This window comes from Urocitellus parryii, chromosome 5 (assembly GCF_045843805.1).
Source record: "Urocitellus parryii isolate mUroPar1 chromosome 5, mUroPar1.hap1, whole genome shotgun sequence".
NCBI classification, from domain to species: Eukaryota; Metazoa; Chordata; class Mammalia; order Rodentia; family Sciuridae; genus Urocitellus; species Urocitellus parryii.
Genome location: NC_135535.1, coordinates 19089175 through 19111369, shown reverse-complemented (window position 1 = coordinate 19111369; position 22195 = coordinate 19089175). Strand labels below are relative to the sequence as shown.

At 33.2% G+C, this 22195-nt stretch overlaps 1 protein-coding gene across 2 annotated transcripts in view; it reads right to left on the bottom strand.

Moving 5' to 3' along the window:
- The window catches only part of Washc3 (WASH complex subunit 3), a 47652-nt gene extending 25854 nt beyond the window's left edge, over nt 1–21798 (bottom strand). The window contains exons 1-5 of one of the 2 annotated variants that reach the window (XM_026397987.2): nt 21655–21798; nt 21013–21111; nt 13258–13323; nt 10916–11014; nt 6319–6429 (exon numbers count right to left, since the gene is read on the bottom strand). In XM_026397987.2, the coding sequence (XP_026253772.1) occupies nt 6319–6429; nt 10916–11014; nt 13258–13323; nt 21013–21111; nt 21655–21705 (426 nt within the window). In that variant the 5' untranslated portion in view covers nt 21706–21798. The remainder of the gene's footprint in view (nt 1–6318; nt 6430–10915; nt 11015–13257; nt 13324–21012; nt 21112–21654) is intronic. The other variant, XM_026397996.2, reaches the window with a different exon arrangement.
- Between the last annotated feature and the right edge of the window lie 397 nt (nt 21799–22195).

Sequence of the window (22195 nt, the reverse complement as noted above, 5' to 3'; positions counted from 1 at the left end):
AAAAAAGGCATGGAGACCAAAAAGCAAAGTATTGCTTATTGCTCTATGAATTGGTACTTGTTAGGCAAGTGAAAATTAAAGGGGCTTATATTAATTGTATGGTTTAAATTATTAGACTCCAAAATAGATTTATAAGTATAAGTGAGACAGAACAACTATGAAAACAAGACATTCTAGGAGGAAGCTAGAACCAAGGAAGAGAAAATTTTCACGATGCTTAAGGAGAAAGCCCCCGAAGATTCTAGTTCATCCTCATATAAGGAGGAAACCTAAACATTTTAAAAAAAAAGTCTTTGTAATCTGAAGAACTTTCCATGTCTTTCTATCTATAGTCAATGACCACTACACCTAGATGATCTGCATATTTAAGCCTTTTATATTAGAGAAAAAGCTCAAAGGGCTTGAGATATACTTTTGTACTCTGTTATTCAAGAGGATGAAATGGTTCTACAGAATAATTCAGGAAGGATGTGGAAAAGATTACAAGATTGTTGAAGGGCTAGGTGGTACCAAGATGCAAATAAGTGGAAGAATATTACCCTTTGGAAAAAGATAAGAAGCAGTATAGATAGAATTATAGGTGTACCTAAGGAGAAACTCATATTTTTAAATGAAAAGAATATAAATTAGGCACCAAAAAAGAAATTAATCATAGTAGTGTCCCTTGGAGGTAACAAACCTTTAGCACTGCTAATTCCTTTTTGATGCTACAGAGATGATGATTTTTAGGGTCTCAGGAATAGATTTTTATATTGTTAGTATAAATAAGTGATTTTTTCCTTAAAGACAGGTTCTGTTTTTTGAGACCAAGCTGCCCTTCTTTTTGATAATACAATTTCCTAACAAATGCAAAGAAGGCTTCTAAAACTCAGCTTCAATAACCTATGATAATATATACAATGGGAAGTAATTACTCAAAATCATATCAACAGACAATGTAGAACTCACTATTCTGGTATGTCTTTTTCTACGGTAACAACTAATTAAATTTTTTAAAAATATATTTTTTAAAGTTGTAAATGGACACAATATGTTTATTTTATTTATTTATTTTTTTATGTGGTGCTGAGGATCAAACCCAGTGCCTTATGCATGCTAGGCAAGCACTCTATCCCTGAGCTACAACCTCTGCCCCCTTAAACTAAATTTTAAGTAGTAGATATGAAAGAGAAATCTTGGTCACTTTCTGAAGTTGAGAAAAATTGGGAATTTCAATGAAATCTGCAATCTTTCAGGGAAAGCAATACACTTTTCACTAATGACAAGGCAATTTGTAAAGATGATACTCTCTAGAATGATCTGGAGTTAGATTCCTTCTTAGGGCCAGCAGTCAAATTTGTTTATCTTTATAACTCTCTGATTACTGTTTGTTCTTCATCATACTCAAGAACTTGAACCAAACTTGGCATTAGAAACAAATGGTTAGAAGGTATACCACCATCCTGGAGTATAGACACAAAAGACTATTTAGATTCTTCTATGTGAATGGGGAAACATGGATTGAATCAATGGTATGGATTATAATGGGTCTCTCTCTCTCTCTCTCTCTTTTTTTTTTTTGATGCCAGGGATTGAACCCGGGGGGGGGGGAACCACTGAGCCACATCTCCAGTCCTTTTCATGTCTTTTTTTTTTTTTAATTTAGAGACAGAGTTGCTTAGGGCCTTGATAAATTGCTGAGGTTGGTTTTGAACTTGTGATCCTCCTGCTTCAGCCTCTAGAGCTCCTACAATTATAGACATGCACCACCTCACCCAGCATCATGAGTCTCTAATTAGACTCCACTTCTGTGAGGTTAAAGCAAGTGGTACTGTCATCTGTTTTTCCAGTTTTGGTTTTGACAAGTCACTCATGATACACTTAAGAAACAGGAGAAACAATGTATTTATATGTTGCTTAATAATCATAACCCAAAGAATAATGATTAGCAGATTCATGTTAACTTTAAGGGAGACATCTACTTGATCTATTCTTGGTTTGGTCCTATAAAACATTTAAAATCAATAACTTGAAGAAAAATATATTTATACTCTTTCAGGTGACACAAAGCCTGGAAGGAGACTTGGTATGTAAGACTACATAATCCACTGAAACATACTTATGGAGTACCTTTCTGGCTAAAAAAGATTAATCAAGACAGTGTTCTTCCTCTTAGGGTTATTATTTTGACTGGGGAGATTAAAATATGCAAAAATAATTATAGAAAAAACCTAAAGTAACAAATACCTTAATAAATATAGAACCAGTGGTTGGACAGGTCAATATGGTTCTCTTTATGTGGGTGGGTTCCGAATCTGGGATGATTTCATAGAAGCATTCATCATAACATGTTAGATGAGTAAAATGTGGACATGTAATAATCAAGAGAAGGGAAAACTAGATTCAGAGATGGAAAAGCATAGAGTTGCTTACATGGGGAAAGATTTGTGGTTTTGTCTGACTGAACAATGGAATTCAGGACAGGGAGCACTAGGAAATAAAAAGTTGGGTAATAAGATTCTGGGATACAGGTTGGCACAATAAACTAAAAACAATAAAATTAAATTTAACTTGGATGAACTTCCAGTTTTAGGATGGCAGTGTAAAGATATTGCTTCCCCCATTCTCCTTGATAATCAGCCCCAAACACTTAGAAATAGAACACAACCTCCAACTTGAATGATTAAGAGGTATATATGAACCAAATGTATAAAAAGTAAAAGCAGACAGAAGAATGATGACCTGGCATAGCAGATGAAGGCTGAGTCCACGTGCCTGCACAGGGAGACACCGTGAAGAAGTAGTAACTCCAGAACCCTGGAAATGTTTAGGGTATAAAAATACCCTGACCAAAGGCTGGAGGGAGGCAAAGAGATTAAAATAGGAAAATCTGGCTAAAAACAGGAAAAGTCTAAGGCAGATAAAATTGAATCCCCACTCAGACTCAAGAATACTAGCCAAAAGGACAGAGATTTCAAGTACCACTAGAGAGAGTTTGTTTTTAATAAAACTAAAATTTTCTTAAATGTTTTTAAATGAAAAATTTAATGGTATTTATACAGTTTAAAATATTTTTAAGCATGTTTTACTCAGATGATCTTTTTCTTTTGCATATGGTCTAGATCCATGTTACAACTCCAGAAAATCTAAGAGCAGAGCCCAGGAACACGTATTTTAGAAGTTTCTCATTCTGAAAACCATATCAGGGAAGGTGTAAAGGGAATAGGACCAGAAGACAGTGTAATTTGAAGTATGATGGCCGACTAAGACCTCACTTAGAAGCTAATATTTGAATAAAGAATTGAAGGAAGGGCAAATAATGATGATATTTGGGGAAAAGTGTTTCCAGCAGAGAAAACAGCTGATACAAAGGCACCCAGATAGGAAAATGCCATTTATTCAAGGAACATTAAGGAGGCCAGGAAGGCTAGAACAGAGTGAGGATATGAAATCAGAAAGGTAAAGGATATGGAATATTATTCAACCATAAAAATGAAATTATGGCATTTGTTGGTAAATGGATAAAACTGGAGAATATGATACTAAGTGAAATAATACAATCCCCCCAAACCAAAGGCCGAATGTTTTCTCTGATATGTAGATGCCAACACACAATAAGGGGGGAGGGGGGAAGAATAGAAGTTCTTTGGATTAGACAAAGGGGAATGAAGGGAAGGGAAGTGGGATGGAAATAAGAAAGACAGTAGAATAAATCAGTCGTAATTTTCCTATGTTCACATATGAATACATGACCAGTATAACTCCACATTGCATACAACCATAAGAATGGGAAGTTGTATTCCACATAGGTATAATATGTCAAAATATACTCTCTAATGTTATGTATATCCAAAAAGAATTTTAAAAATTTAAAAAGTAAGGTAAAGGGTAGCTAAATGGTAGGAAAACCTATCTCTTAGGCCTGTAAAAGACTTTGGATTTTATTCCTAGTGGAATGATAAGCCATATGATTAGAAAAATGAGTTTTTACTTTTTTGTTGATACACATTTTTTTTCTTTACACATTTTTATTGGTGCATTATAGTTGGACATAATGATGGAATTTGTTGCTATATACTCATATGTACACAACATAACAATATAAATTTGACCAATTATCACTCCCCAGCACTTCTTCCCTACCTCTTCTCCACCTCTTGGACACTTTCCTCTATTGATCTCCCTTTGATTTTCATGAGATTCCCCACCCATCCCACCTTTCTTTTCCTTTTTCCTCTCTAAGCTTCCACTTGAGAGAAAACATATGACCCTTGACCTTCTGAGTCTGGCTTATTTCACTTAACATAATGGTTTCAAGTTTCATCCATTTCCCTGCAAATGACAATTTCATTCTTCTTTATGGATGAATAAAATTACATTGTGCATATTTACCACATTTTTTCTATTTATTCCTCTATTGATGGACATCTAGGCTAGTTCCATTAATTTGGGTATTGTGAACTGTGCTATTATAAACATGGATATGCATATGTATCACTATAGTATGTGACTTTAATTTTTTAGGATAAATACCAAGGAATGGTATAGATGGGTCATGTGGTGGTTCATACATAGTTTTTTAAGGAACCTCCATACCAATTTCCACAGTGGTTGCTCTAATTTAAAATCCCAAACAGTACAAAATTGTTCCTTTTTCTCCACATCATCTCCAGTAGAAAAATGAGTGTATAAAGGGTCATCTTATAAACACACACACATACACATACACACACACACTGGAAAGCAACAGAACTTGTTTAATAAATAACAAAAGTAAAAACTGCAAGTGGGTCTGAGAATCTTAACTAAGTAGGTCTACACAATACCTAACATAGTAACTTCAAGTAAGTATTTGATAAATATCTGTAGAATAAATGAATAGTGATAATCCACCCTTATCTGTGGGTCTATGAGACCCCCGGTGGATGCATTGCATATAAGCACTGCAATACTGCAACAAATTGATCTGATAACCAAGACACCCACAAATTCACCAACATGCAGATAGTACATACAGCTGAGCAAAGGAATGATTCACACTCAAGGTGGGATGGCATCAGAAAGGCATGAGATTGAAAACTTATAAAGTATTTCTAATATTTTCATATGGAGGTTGACTATGGTTAACTGAAACTGGAAAGTGAAACTGTAGAGAAGTGGGAACCTTCTGTATAACAGAAAACACAGCCTTTCTCAAAAGATTTCTGGTCATCCTTGTAGATACCAAATAGATATTTCCATTTCCCATTTTAGACTGATTACTCTATGTTTTGTGAGTCACTTTTTGAAACTTTTTCTCTTGTTTGAGAGCCACACAGTTTTTAACAGTCTATCTTTTAAGCTTAGGTTTTCTTGGGTTCTAGCTTTAAAAATGTATTCATTATTCATAATCAAACTGACTCTGCTTTATTTTTACTAAGTAAAGAACTATGTATATTTTCATCCCCAAATCTATTTTGTTCTGAAATCTAGAGCCCAGGCTATTGACTGTCAATGAAAATTCTAAAAGCGACAAATCTACTTCTTCCACTACACAAAGTAAATGTACTTTCTTTACCCTCATTTTGGTTTCTAAATTAGCCAATATGTTCTTTCTGGCTAAGAGATATATTTGCTTTTAAATTATTTTGGTGATAAATAATGCCATGGATGGCTTAACAAATCTGTATTTAGCCTTTGGTATTAGTACTTCTTTTGCTTGATAACAGAATGTTATAAAAGCATTAATTTTTATAGTTAACAGAAAAATGGCATTCTTTCAACCAGTGGCAGTAGGACTTTTCTACAGGCATAAAAAAAATTAACTTCGGCTACTACAGACAATTGCAAATATTTTTTCTATCATACCATGTTATTTTCTCTTAAAAATATATATAAGAATTCTGAAGTCATATATAAAAACATTACCTTACATGGCTAAAAGCCTTTCCTATAAACCAAATCATTGATAGATAAACATCAGAATAAAATACATTTAAAAAATTATTTATGCTAGCATAAATTAAGCTAGTCATAAGATTTAACAAATGAATAGTCTACTTCCTTTTCTTTCTGATACATCCAAGTTTTGCAGTGAAACTGTGTAAAGCAGAAATAATTACATAAGTTTATATTTAAACTATGTTAATTTGTAGTGTAATCAGTTTCAATGAGAAAGATTTGATTTCTCGTTACTTTTTTTCCAGGGTATTAATTAAAATAGGATAGAACTGAGAGACTAAAAAATTTGGTCACTCAGTTTAGCAGTTTGCTCAGATTGAAAAAATAACAATGAAACCTCCAGGCTTAAGAATTTATAATGAGGCTGCTAGACAGAGAAGACAGACCAAATTAGCTTACCACTTGAACCATTTTGAGATATCTGGCATATCTTGGATCCTTGGCTACAGTTAAGATATTTTCTGATGATACTTCACTTTCCTGTGGTCCAGAGTCTTGTGTACTGTTCTGCTGTAGAGAGTATTTTGTGTAAATCTTTAGACAATTCACAAAAGGGGTCTATCATGTTACTTAAAAGGGATGTTTCTTTTTATAATTATAAGGCAATAAATATTAGAAAGAATATTCCTAAATTTAAATACCAATAATTTAATTATGGGATATATTTTTAAATATCTATAAACACTTAAATATGACTTCAGAGGAAGCTACATTTAATATCAACAATACAGTATTCCTTAAAATTAAAAAGTATATTCATGGCATTTAAAAAATTTTAATCCTCATTTACTTGTCCCCAGGGTGTTGACATAAAACATGAATTATAGGTGGATATATTATACTTTAGATGAAGCTAGTAAAACTATTTGATCTCTCAATTGTTCAACTCTAACAGTGAATTAATTTCCTAGGTAGCTATGATCTGTACTATTGAAACTCCTCATTTATTAAATTATCTTATTCTGAGGGTACGTGACTTCTAAATTTTTTAGAAAGCAATGCGTAGAGATTTTGTGGGAGAAAACTCAGCTTCTCAGACAAAATTATTTGTTTTTGTATATTTCAGTTATAGATGGAAATACTATTATCAATGGCAACAATGTCCACAGAATGGATAAGATTAAATACTTTTTACAATGAGAAATACTGGGGAATGGTCCTTTATACAAGGATGCTTTTGTCCTACAGGCCGTGCTCACTTCACAGGATATTATATTAACTGAAGCTTGACCACAGCAGACCCTCATCATCTCTAAGCACAGGGCTGACTACCTGTTTACTGTACTTGATTTTTTCTTTCAAACTGAACACTTAAAGTAAGTTACTTTTGTGACTCTCACTGAGTATCAGCATATAAGTGTTGGGAGGAATTTCTTTAACAAATGAAATCATTTTTAAGTCTCTATAAATATACTAAAATGTAGATAAATCAATATTTTTTAATTTTCATATTCTTAAAAATTTGAATATCTTAAGGCTTTCCACAGATATTTCAAATATAAACTGAACCTGTCAAGAACTCTGAAGCAAATAAAAAATCCAAACATCCTTTAGGTTTCTCCCATTATATTTAAAATATATTTAGAACATTATAAAAGTGAGTGTGGGTATACATATATGTATTCATTTGTAATACAATTAAATACAAAAAATCCAAAATGCTGTTAATTGAATAAAAAAATTAAAAATAAGATTCAAGGTTTTTTAAATTTTATGGAAAACAAACTCTCATAGCAGAATGGAGCAAAGGAGAAGTACATTTCAGCCAGTTTTCAACTCTCAGTTGTTAACTTTTGCTCAATAATCAAGGCCTCAACAAGGTTTAATTAAGTAATGTCTTACACATTTGCTACATGAATGACTTATTAAGTCCTCTATCCTGTCTCTCAACTATCCTTCATTTTATTCTTAAATTAATTCCAATCTGTATAGCTGATGTCTTTTGTGAACAATAAGAGCTGAACCATGAAATTAAAGTTGAAGAAAAATCATAATCCAATCCTTGGGTCTTTGACTCATATATAGATTATAGATGGTGATAAACGGATGATTTTTAAGTGCATAATTATCCTTTATCTGATAACTGAGTTGATTATAATAAAATGGAAAGTATATAAAGCAAAATTTAAGACCATTTCAAAATATTTCACATAAAATATATCAATTAATAACAATGAAGAAGAAAAAAGAAGTTGATTTTAATATTAAAAACATGCTGAACAGTCAGGTGCAGTGGCACATGCCTGTAACCCCAACAACTTGGGAGGATCACAAGTTCAAGGCCAGCCTGGGAAACTTAGTCAAACCCTGCCTCGAAGTAAAATTTAAAATGGGTTGGGGATGTAGCTTAGTGGTAGAGAACTTGCCATGTGTGAGGCCCTGGGTTCATCCTTAGTACAGGAGAAAAGCATGCTGAACACAAAACTTCATAATTTTTTAAATCCAGGAAGCCAACAGAAGTTTGTAAATCCTCTAAAATAATTATTATACGATTTTAGAATAAAATTGTGAGAGAGATAACAGGTGATTACTGAAATGCAGCTGTGATTGTTGGTAATGATTTAGAACCTTAAATAGGCAAGGACCGGCAGCTTAGTGGTAGACCGCTTGCCTAGCATGTGTGAGGCACTGGGTTTGATTCTCAGCACCACATATAAATAAATAAAAATAAAGTTCTATCAACAACTAAAAAAATTTTTTTAAATAGGCAAGGACCAACACACAACTGTATAAAAGTTCTAAAATACATATTACATATTGCATTCATAATAGCACCTGGAAAATTAACATTCAAAGATAGACAGATACGATTTAAAAATATCAAATAAACATATAACAACTCTAACCACCAAAGAGTGACTATTGGGTAAATTGGAAATACTTTCTTCATATTCTTTATAGATGCCTTCCTTTAGGAAAAAAAGTGGCCTACATTTAATTGAGAAAACTTACAAAGTTAAACTTCTGTACAACAGTTGGATCTCCTCTTAAATGTTATATTTATATTCCAGCGCACATAATGAAACTTATTATATTAATTAAATGAAGGCTAAATTTTCTAATATCTAATTGTTAAGTAAATGATCATCTAATCCATTTCCCTAGCACACAGCCTATCTAAATATAATGGCTCATCTCACAGGGCCTTGTAGCACACATTAATGTGTTCAATGGATTAAATACAGTACTAGTTATAGTACAGTGTAGCAGGTAAGAGCTAGGACTCTTGGCACCAGACTTCCTGAGTAAAAATTCTAGCTCTTACATTATCATTTGCCCTAAGTACTCAAACTTTGTGTAATCCTGTAAAGTAGGACTGTCCTTCAGTATTTGTGAGAAACTGGTCCCGGGATGACTGATGATAATAAAATACATGAATCTTCCAGTCGCTTATATAAAATGACACAGCATTTGCCTATAAACTATATACACACTCCAGTATACTTTAACATATTAATTATAATATCTAATACAATGTAAATGTCATGTAAATAATTATTGTGATGTTGAGGGAATAATGACAAGAAAAAACTCCATACATGTTCAGTATAGATGTAATATTTAAAATACTTTCAATCTGTAGTTAGATACAAAACCCATGAGTACACAGGATTGATAGTATTTATATTTTATAGGTCTCTTGTGAGGCCTGAGTTAATTTTGAAAAGCACTTAAGCATGCTTGGATATACAATGAGCATCCTTTATTAGCTATTAACATTATTATCAACACCATCATGATCTAAACAATACCCTGTGAAAAGTACCTCTCAAAATTTAAGAGCTACAAATCACCTAAGAGTCTTGTTAAAAAGTAAGGTTTTGATAGGGGATAATAGGGGATAGTGGCTCACATCTGTAATCTCAGCAACCTAGAAGGCTGAGGCAGGAGGTTGGGAAATTTGAAGTCAGCCTCAGCAACTTAGCAAGATCCTGTCTCAAAAAAACAACAAAAAAGACTGGGCATATAGCTCAGTGGTTAAGTGCTCCTGGGTGCAATCCCCAGAACAAACAAACAAATGAAAAAAGTAGATTGATTCATTAGTTAGGTGGCAGAAGATGAATGCCAGGAATTATTGTTAATTGTATTTTGTATGATAAAGTAGAACAGAGGAATTAAGTAAAATGTTATGTAAAGAAAATTTTGTCAAAATTTGCTGGGCATAGTGGTGCACGCCTGTAATCCCAGGCGAGGCTGAAAATTATGAGTTCAAAGCCAGCTTCAGCTATTTAGTTGGGCCCTAAGTAACTAAGTGAGGCCCTGAATCAAAAATAAAATATATTTAAAAAAAAAAAAAAGTAACTCGGAATGTGGCTCAGTGGTTAAGTGCCACTGGTACAAAAAAAAAAAAAAAAAAAGGTAAAATTTTTCAGAGATGGTCAAGGAATCATAGAGGGGTAAAGGGACATGATGTGTGGGATTCATTTCAGCAAATAACAAAAAAAATAAAGCAATTGTGATAAAATCTTAACTGGTGAATTTAGGAAATGAGCATTTGAGTATTCATTGTATTATTCCATTTCTGTTTAAAATTTTTATAATTTATAAAACACTTAAAAGTGCATTTCTTAAAAGAACTCAGGAACATTTCCATACTGAATTTGAAAAAAAAATTATATTCAAGATTCTTCCTAGTCCTGTATTGACTGATTTTCTTTTTTACAGGCAAAGCAAATATTAACCTGGAAGTCCCTCAAAATAACACAACACAGTAAACTCATTAATTGTACAATTAACATGTGTTAATAATTATAATTTAAAAATAAAAAAGAAGATATCCTAACCTAATAGAATAAAAAAGTATCCTATGTTAAAAAGAAAAAACAAAAAAATTAACAGCTTACTTTTTTCCTCCTCAAACTACATTTTCTATTTTATAATCTTACTATTAAAAGTTTAACATTTTTATTTAACTTTTCTCTTTCAACCTGCTACCTAGGTCTATCAGGTTCAACCAAGAAGATTTGCTCATACTTCTTGCCATTTAAATACTTACCTGTGACAACTCTGAAGTAGTTTCAGATTGTGATCCATTTGTGACACTGGACACACTGGACACAAATGTGACATCATCTAGGCCTGGGATAGATGACAACTTTGAAAAGCAAATTAGTGTTGGTACATAAGAATATTCTTAGGTGTATAAATAAACACTAAATTTTCAGGTGTGTTTTACTGAGAGTTGTTTTAGTTTTAGGCTTATGTAAGTTTTATGAGCTCATAAAATCTCAACTCTAATTTTCCAGGTCATGAACTATAGTGAAAGACATTCAAAAATACAGTACTTTTGAAGAATTTCCCAAATGTAATTTTGCTTATAACCATTTTTTTTCTCAGAAATTATTTTAAGGTGTAGATATTCCTGGTATAAGGACTGAGAACATGGGTTTTGGAGTCAGACTGTCTAAATTTAAGTCCTAGATCTACCACTCACAAGCTGTGTGCCTCAATTTTTTCTTACCTATAAATTGGGAATAAAAATATTCACAGGGGCTGGGGTTGTAGCTAAGTGGAATAGTACTTGCCTTGAATGCATGAGGTACTGGGTTTGATCCTCAGCAACATAAATAAATAAATAAATAAATAAATAAATAAATAGGTATCATGTCCATCTACAACTAAAAAATTTTTTTCAAAGAAAATTTACAAAGTTGTAAAATTATTTTTATTTTAAATATATGTTTAAAAAAGGTGTTCTGTAGTACAATTTAAGCTTTATTTATCTGGGGTATGAAAAACTCATTTACATCTTAATGTATGAAACAGCGAGTTTTCCTTTCTTTAAACACCTCTTTAATGTCAAGCATAGTGGTGCATGCCTGTAGTTGCAGCTACTTGGGAGGCTGAGGCAGGGGGACCCCTTTATCCCAGAAATTCAAGGTCAGCCTGGGCAATACAGCAATACGCTATCACTAAAAAAAAAAAAAAAAAAAATCTTTAAATATTACTAAAATGCATTGTTTCTGATACACAAAACATGGGTATGATTAACCATTCATTAATAGTTCATAATGAATACCATTTTCTTGCAATTATAACAAATGTTTTAAAAAGCACAATAGCATTGCAACCTAGAATGGTTAAGCATTTCAACCAGAAATAGTTAGGCACTTTAGGTCAGATTTGCAAAATCTAGGTAAACCCTTTTCTGATTTTATACTGGTAATCAATGATTCATATTTGGCAGATGTATGAGTAACTTTGGATATTAATTCTATGGCCATGGAAATAAATAAGGTTAATTTGCCTAGATTGTAACATAACTTGTGACCTTGGACTCCAACTTTCTGAGAATATCCCAATAAACAAGATACATAGTCATAATAAAAAATAATGGAAATAAAAATGGTAATAAAATCTCAAGCAGTGAGAACTGTTGAGTGAAGGCAGTACTTAGTATGGTTGCTACAGCCAAAATAGTTTCAAGTGAGTATGGCTCTAGGAGAATATCCCAAGCATGTTCAGGACCAAGTAGCCTAAATTTCTAACCCAGAGAAATATTCTAAAAGAAACATAGTTGCTGAAGTTCATAGAAGATGTAGAAAGTGCAAACTAGATAGTCTGATCCTTATTCTAAATACGTCATTATTTCTTTTTTCTCAGAAATATTTAACAAATATTTTAGATCAATTTTATAAAATTTAAATTAATTTTAACTAATCATAAAAACATAAAAATTACACATTTATAGGATATTTTTTAAAAAGAATAAAGTCACAAAAATATACTAGTGTTTTCTTTATAAACTGGAAAAACATGTACATATGTTACAAATGAAACCAAATTATAACAACATATGCCACTGTTGATGATCTAAATCTTAAAACTTTCAATCAAAACAGTTTCTATTTTCCCCAGATAACTCTTGCAATTTCTGACATCAAATTGTTACTCTTTATTAGCATTTAAGATATTTGTAAATGGAAAACAGTTGATATTGTCTGTAAACTTTGCTCTGGAGACATCTAAAGTTTTATATAACTGTTATTGTACTATTATTAAATGATAACTATTAAAATAATTTTGAATTTTCCATCAAATGAAATGAACTACAAAACAGCTCAATTTGTTAACATGATATTTTCATTATGCTTTTGGCTAGTATAATGAAAGAAATCTCAATCCACGTGTACATTTGAAAAGACTCAATAGTTCATAATGAATAATGAACAACATTTCCTTGCAATTATAATAAATTTTTTAAAAAGCAAAACACTGCACCACTTCACAGATGTAGAAATTAAATTGAATTCACTCCCAAATGCAATTAAAGCATGTCTGAGAAAACTGGTTTATGTACAGCAAAATTTATATTATAAATTATTCATAAATACAAACCTTTGCATCTAAAATGTTGAGAGTTGTTTCAATTTGTTGGATCCGAAGAGAAAGGTCTGCCAGTTTCTGGAAAAGAGAAATTAGAGACATAGAATATAATTTTTAATTAAAACTATATATAAGAAAAACAAAAGAGATATAAAATAATAGAAACCATGGCTTACATATTTGTCATTTTCAATATACTACTATCTTATTTACATGAGTGGGAATGAAAACAAGTATTCTTATTTTTATTAGAATGCCTCATAAGTATTTCGTAAAATCATATTCTTTTCAGCTTTATAAAACTAATTACCAAGGAATAAACAATCACTGAAACCAAAATATAAACTCAGCCTAGGATAGTGTCTTGTTCACTGCTGTACTCCAAGTTCCCAAAACACCTGAAACTCAACTAGGAGCTTAATAATTACATATTGATGAATGAAGGAATTCTTCATAGAAAATAAGAGAAAGGATAGAAATTCACCAAAGAACCTGGAACAAGATCTGCCTTCATAAATTATTGAAACGCATAAGTATATACAATTTGTCCAAAATTCAGGCTTCTCAAGTTTGAAAAATAAAAGGGGATGAAACTGGAAGATAAATTATTTGTGGGGCTGGGGTTGTGGCTCAGGGGTAGAGCGCTCACCTAGCACGTGCGAGGCACTGGGTTCGATCCTCAGCACCACATAACAATAAATAAAGGCACTGTGTCCAACTACAACTAAAAAAAAATTTTAAAAATTATGTTATTGAAAGAATTTAACGAGAAAAAATTAGAAAGCACTTAAAAGGAAAAAAAGAAGCAATCTACCATCAAAATTCAAGATAAACCAGAACAAAGAGACTAACATGTTCTAATTACTCTGTACAGTTAAATTATCTAAGGGACATATATATGTACACAAATAAAAGATCATAGAATATGATCCATAAACACATTTATTTAAAACTCCCAATTCAGGGTTGGAGGTAAGACTCAGTGGTAGAGTGCATGGCCCTGGTTTTGATCCCCAATACTACAAAAGAAAAAATAAAATCTCCAATCATAACATTATCATATTCAATCCACAATCTAAGAGCAGATGGCCTGTTTACTAGTTAGCAGATAGTTAGCACAGATACTTCCTGTGATAGTATCAAGCTTCGAAGTAATAAGCAGAACTTGAACATCCTGAGAAATGATCATTTCATCTACAATTAGCACACATAAAATACTGAAAGCAGCATGCAGAGTAGTTAATGGCTTTTTCACAGGACACTTGTATTGTTGTTTTCAGACAGGGTCTCAGTATATTTCCCAGATGACCTCAAATTCCTGGGTTCATGTGATCCTTCTGCCTGAGCTTGCCACGTAGCTGGGATTACAAAATAGCTTGGATTATAGGCATTTGCCAGATATTAGACTCTGTCCTCTGTAATTTAAAGCAGTTTTCTCATATTTTGCCTTTAGCAAGGTGAGATGTAGATTTGTCAATGTTCCACCCTAGATACTCTAGATGGTAAGGGTGAGAAATACCTTGGTGGATAGTGGAATGACAACCATGAAGAAACTGCTCTTGGATGATCTTATGAACAGTTGCTTTAATAAGTTAGAATAGCCAGAATGATATATGAGAGCAATAAAAAGTTCAATCTTATTTAATTTGTATTTTGTACTTTGTTCCAGTATCACATCCTTTCTCATACCTACTACAAAGTGCCTGTTCTACCAAACACTTATTTTTAAGATGAGCATCTTGATATCAACAAAGATATAATCTAGAAATAAAACATCAGAAACTAGTTTTAGTCTAGTTAATAATTTACAAATTCATTTGAGAGTTGCTGAGTATGTTAGGAATGATTGTCAAAAAAGATAGGCAACGTTAGGAAACATTATATATTTTTAGATAACACATTTAACATTTGGGACTCTCGAAAAACAGCTCTAGAGAACATATGTAAAACCTTTAATATAAGATAAAAACACAAACTATCACAACAAAAATCTACCCAATGGAAAAAAAATTCTTTTGTTGATATGACTTTGAGAGTCATTAAACAAAGTTGTTTTGAAGCTAGATGAGAAAAAGAGTTCTATTTCCGTTTTTAATCTACCTTTAACTTAAATTTGTCATTTTCCTTTTAGTTTGAAAAAAAGTCATAGTAGTAGGACCTACAACTCTGTCATCAGAGAAATCACAAATTTTTATTACAATATTTGCAAATTTATATTTTGAAATTAAGATTATCAGACATGGTGATTATATAATTTAATGCTTTGATAAAGAGCCTACTACTATATTGTGTTTTCAACATATATAATTGGTTTCTTTTGTAATCCTTCACATTTTATCTATTTAAAAACATTGATTTGGCTTCAATAGATTGTCAAAGAGTCCATGGCACAATTAAAAATCTCTGCTTTCCAAAGAGAATTTAGCACATGATTTTGAGTCAATTCCAGTGTGATTACTGCTATAATATACATAAATATGTACCTTTTAGAGTTGCTGTCACTTGTGAAAATATAACTGGCTTCATTAATGGGTAGCTGTTTCATTAATGTTTGTGCCTTCTGCATTTCCCTTCTAAAGCCACAGACCACTTTAAAGCAGGTTTCTCAAACTTTGGTTCTATTGACATATTGGGATGGATATTTTTTTGTTGTGGAGGATCCCTCCCATGCACTATAGGATGTGTAGTAGAATCTCTGGTCTCTTATTCACTAAATGCCACTAGCACTTTTCTGTTATGATAATAAAAAAATACTCCAGACAATCCCAAATGGTCCCTGATTGAGAACCACTACCCTGAAGTAAGGATGACTATGCATAAAATGTAAGTAACATGATCAGGGACAATACGTATCTCCACTTCTGAAAGTTTTTGCAAGAAAAATGAAAAAGTAACAGTCTTTCCCATCTATTTAACCATTATCTTATTTTTTTTAAAGAAAGAGTGAGAGACAGTGAGAGAGAGGGAGAGAGAGAGAGAATTTTTAATATTTATTTTTTTTTAATTTGACGGACACAACATCTTTATATGTGGTGCTGAGGATCGAACCCGGGCTGCATGCATGCCAGACGAGCGCGCTACCGCTTGAGCCACATCCCCAGCCCCCATTATCTTATTTTTATGAGGATTTGAAACAAACTTGAAATGCCTTGGTTTGGGATAACAGGAATTTACAAGGCACCTGAAATTTGTCAGATATGCTGAAAATGTCTTGATTTATTACTTGCATATTTCTAAGGTAGCACATTTATTAAAGGGAAAAAAGAAGACATGAGGAAGAAGTATGGAGCAACTAGATGAATATGGAAACAAAAATGAAACATTGTAATTGTAGATGGGCAGAATACCTTTATTTTATTTGTTTATTTTTATGTAGTGTTGAGGATCGAACCCAGTGCCTCCTGCATCCTAGGCAAGCGATCTACTACTGAGCCTTAGCCCTAGCCCTAAAACATTGACTTTTTTTTTTTTGATTATGAAATATGCAGCTTTTATATCCAATTCTCTAAAAGAGAAACAGTATTTTAAAACAATAAATCTTTTGATATATCCCATTGGGTTGTATATAACAACCTAGAAGCCAGAAAGGGAAACAATAAATGGCTTTTATTAAGCTCCATCTGAAACTTAAATCAGGCAGTTATAACATAGGTAGCAGCAAATGAGATTCTATACAAAACATTATCTGGTTGAAAGTTAAGTCTAAGGAGGTTAAAAATTGGACGTAAGATAAGCACTGTAAATTTTTTTTAAGATAATGTGAGAATACTCAGCACTTTTTCCTGTATTTAAAGATTTTAGAAAAAATAAATTTTTTAAATATTAAAAAATGATTTAAAATCCAGTATTCTAAGCATAATAAGTCTGAGTCAAAATAGCAGTTCTGAATCTCCTGTTTATGAAGTATCTTTGACTTTAAAACTCACTGTAAGATTGTCTCAGGTTTACCTACAATAGGATGGAATTTGTACCAATGGCCCACCATTAGGATTTCACTGACCAGGTCAAGAACAGAAAAGCTTAGTGAGGATTTGTGAAGGAACTTTGAAATTTGGATCTAATTCAAATACTTTCCTTTCCTTCTAATCTCATCATACAGAAGAGTTACAGAATATCCTAGTATGCAAAAAGTTTTCAAAAAGTTGTGTTCTTCACAGTTATAGTTTTGTATTCTTCTCTTTATTAGAGAACTCTAAAACCAGTATCAATGATGAAAAAAGAGTCCTAGAAATTTGTTTCAAATTTCATTCCAGTTTGAGTTTAGCTATCATTGAAGTTGTTACAGTTTGGGTTTAATTCAAATCAGATCATGTGGGAGAAAAAAAAATTTCTTTTTTCATCTAATTCACTTCCAGTTTAAGACATATCAACTGAAGTTCATTTTTATTGTTGTTTTTTGGGGAAAAAGTCATTTGGGGTCTTAAAATTTTAACAAAAACAGACTACATGCCTAATGGGTGCTAGGAATAAATTAAAAATTATTTCAAAACATCACACTGACTTTAACTTCAAAGAATGGCACTTTACATTTGAATATCTATCTATCTATCTATCTATATCTATATCTATCTATCTATCTATCTATATATATATATATATATATATATATATATTTAGAATTTATCACATCAAAAAAGACATCAAACCAAATGGACATGGCATAGCAGAAACATGAATCTGAAAAATAGATTTTGAAACAGCTATAAAAATTACGAAACTATGATTATGAAATAAAAATGATGTAAACATGATTGTTATTCAGATCAGAAAGTGCAACCCAAGACAAGAATGAGGCATTTCTGACTTTTCCAGTTAGAAGATATGTTGGAAATCCAGTTCTGCTATTTTCTATCTGTGGCAAATTATTTTCTATCTATGGCAAATTAGAGCCCCTGGTGCAGGTACAAATGTAAGGTACTTGAATATTTGCTGAATTATAAATGACTTAAGCAAACTATTTAAAACTCTTTACATCTTAGTTTCCATATCTGTAAAAGAGGTATGACTAAATTGCTCTCAAAGGGCCATACAATACAGGTAAAGCACTTACTAAAATTCCTAGCACAGGGTAAGCATGTGATAAATATTATTATCTCACCATCTACAATTGACATAAATATTCAAGCTGCTAAAATGTGAATTGTAAAGAATGAGTTATATTCAACCTCAGATTATCATACATAAAGAAGAAGAAGGTTAGAGACTAACAAGATAGTGGAATGGGACTTTGAAGCACTCATCCACCTGCAGAAACATCGATTTGATAAACTATTCCCATATGAACATACCTTTATAAGATAGGGAAGTCAGATAAGAGTATAGTACCTGAGTGTAAAAAGACACACAGAAGGTAGGAAGAACAGTTTTCCCATCACCATCTTTACCTTCTGCCCAGCTGTAGAAGTACAGCATGGAGAGGAATATTCTCCAATTAGAAGGAGGAGAGAAAAGTAAGCATTAGACTTTGCTTACATTTCTTTTTATTTTTTGACTACACACAGGGTCAACCTCAGTAAACGTGGCACTATGCAAGCCTCCATAGTTCCAGAGTCTTAGCCAGTACCCAAAGAATACCGGAAAAAGGAATTCTTGCACACTGTTGGTAGGAATATAAGTTAGTAAATTTTTTGGAAAACAATATGGATTTCTTAAAAACAGTGCTTCATATGACCCAGCCATTCCACTACTGGGTGTATATTCAAAGGATGTAAAATGAGTATATAGAAGAGATATCTGCACTTACAATGTTCATTGCAGCATTATTCACAATAGCCAAGTTACAGAATCAACCTAAGTATGCATTAACAGATGAATAAAGAAAATGTAATATTCATATATAATGGAATGCTATTCAGACTTTAAAAAGGAAATACTGTCATTTATTATAAGATAGATGAACCTAGAGGATATTATGTTAAAAAATAATAAGTCAGGCACAAAAAGGCATATATCACATGATCTCATTTGTATGTGGAAGACTAAAAAAAAGTTGAACTCAGACATTAAAATGGTGATTACCCAAGGCTGAGGGAACTGAGGTAGGAAGACTGGGAAGAAGTTGATCAAAGCATACAAAATTCTAGTTAGACAGAAGTAATAAGTTCAACAGATCTACTATAGGTGATAACTGCAAGTAATAACATTACATTGTATCCTTGAAAATTGCTAAGAGAATAGCTTATAAATGTTCTTATCACAAAAAATTTAGTAGTATGGGAAGAAGTTCATTTATTAAATAGCATGATGTAGCCATTCCACAACACATTAAAAATATGAAAACATCATGTTATACATCATAGAAATATTCAATTTATATTGTCAATTAAAATAAAGGATAAAAGGCCACAGACTACCCTTACACTTGTTTGTTCAACAAACTTTTCTCTTGAGTTCAAGGAAATACTAAAAAATAGTGACACAGCTAAAATAATGTGGGGAAGTTGAGGGAGGAACAATAAGAGGTTAAAGAGTGAATAGACAAAACAGTCCTAAAATGCATTTGGAAGAATAGAAGACCCAGAATGGCCAAAGCAATTCTAAGCCAAAAAAAGCAATGCTAAAAGCATTGTAATACCTAACTTCAAATTATACTCCAGAGCTATAGCAACAAAGCATGGTACTGGCATGAAAACAGATCAATGGAACAGAACAGAAGACATAGAAACCCACACATCTACAAGTCACCTGATCCTTGACAAAAGTGTCAAAAACATACACTGGAGAAAAGACAGCCATTTAAAAAAAATGGTATTGGGAAAACTGGTTAACCATATGCAGAAGAATGAGACTAGACCTTTACCTCTTTCCTTGCACAAAAGTCAACTCAAAATGGATCAAAGACCTAGGAACTAGAGCAGAAACTATGCAACTCCTAAAAACAGGTAAGGTCAAGAAACTATGCAACTCCTAAAAACATATGGCTGCAGGCTATCAATTATCCTATCTCGTTTTTGTCTTGGTGAAAATGCAGAGGAAATTTTGATAAATCAACAAAAATAACAGCTGGAATTCTATGCAAGTAAAAATGGTCTTGCTGTCTCCATGCAATTTTTAGTTATAGTAACACACCTTACAAAAACTAATTGCTAAGGCTTTACCTTATATAAGACAGAATGTTCCAATGGCTCACCTGTGAATTACCTAAAAGTCCCATGATTCTTTTTCTTAAATTCAATTTCAACTATGTTTTTCATTTTCCTCCCCATTCTCTTTTTTTGACTATTTTATAAGATAGGGAGAGTCCCTGGATCTAGTACTTTCTTAACTTGGTATTTAACACTACTTCACAAGTCATTTGCAGAAGGTATTTTTATTTCCATAATGATATTTGATGTCAACATTGTGTTTCTAGGCTATCTCACCCTAGACACCTTTTATGTCAACAAACGTAAGATAATTTTAATACAAACTATGAATATTTTAAATTAGTATTTTAAAATGTCAATTTGGGGAGGAGAATGAAAAACAAAATTAAAAATTAAAAAATGTTTTAACTGTGAAATTTTGGATTTTCTTTTATTCTCTTTAATCACAAGAAACTTGAGTTAACTCACAAAGGCCTCTAGAATACTCTCATTCAGCAGAGGTAGGGAGCAGAATTGGATGGTAAAGAGTCATAGAGAAGCTAAGGAGTGTAAACACCACCATGGATTGACATGAGCCATGTGAATACATAAAGACTATGATTCTTGTTTTACTCCATTTTTCAACCTAAAAATTCTAAGGTGATTTCTAGGCTATTTGAGAAATCAGTATCACAATACCTACCTCCTCACAAACTGTAGAAAAACGGTTGAGGAATTGTACAGTATGCACCACAAACTGATTTAGAAATGCCACCGTTCTTTTCTGCTGAATAGCTGGCACCTGTGTTTTGTAAAAACAAACATGATTCACACAAATGTACACCTTGCAATGTTTGGGGTATTTGGGCACCATAACGGGGCATTTTGCTGTGTGATATGGATTTCTTGGAGGAGTGAGAATAATCGTTAACTTTTTTTCCAAAGCCATGGGTGGAATGTCAGAAAACGACAGAGGCTCTGTAGAAAAGTTTTAGAAGGGCCTCCAGATTCGAATGTTTGTAGGAACAGACACACACACCAACTGGAGGGCCCACCGGAACAAAAAAACATAAGAATCAGAGGTCACAACAGGTCTGTGTCTCCAGGGGATCAACCTTGGGCAGAGACACTTGACACGGGATGAGAAGGCGGGAGAGGTGCGTTATCCTCTTAATTGGTTCAGGAAGGACCCCCTTTCAGGCTGAGCTTTGAGATTCTCTTCTTAGGTCAGCAGAAGACAGGGTCAGGGTGGGGCCTGTAGAGGTGGCCTCTCCCTGGCACCCGGGCGTCCCTTCCCCAACCTCCCCCGCCGATGGCCGGAAGTTCAACTGCGTCTTTTACAAACCTTGGTCAGGTCTATGCCTGACCCCATGAGTGGAAGCCCATCTTCATCCATCTCCGCAGCGGGCGGGGGACCCAGAGCTCACCCACAAACCCCTCCCAGATGTACCCCGCCCAACCCGGTAACTACGCCCGGAGCCTCGCCGAGTCCCCGCCTCCCGGGCCTTTCTGTCGGAAGGAAACGCCTCTCCCACCAATCACTCTGCGGCTCCAGGAGAGCCCGCCCCTTCGCTCGGCATTCTGGGGTTTGTAGTTTGTGGTTCGCATTATGACGTCAGCCTGGAGGAGAGCTGTGGAGGATCAGGAGCGCGGCTGCAATTGTAGTAGTAAGATCTTAAAAAACGGAGGTGGAGGCTAAGTAAAAGAAAAAAGAGGTCAGGAGTTGCATCCACTTGAGGTTTTCCCTGCCTAGTCTTGTCATATAATTAACTCTGTCATTCATTTAACATTTTAACATGTTCAAGCCTTACAGTTCACCTTGAAGGGGGGAGGGTCCCTCCATCACTGATTAAGACGATGACTGATATACCTCTCCCAGCTTTCAT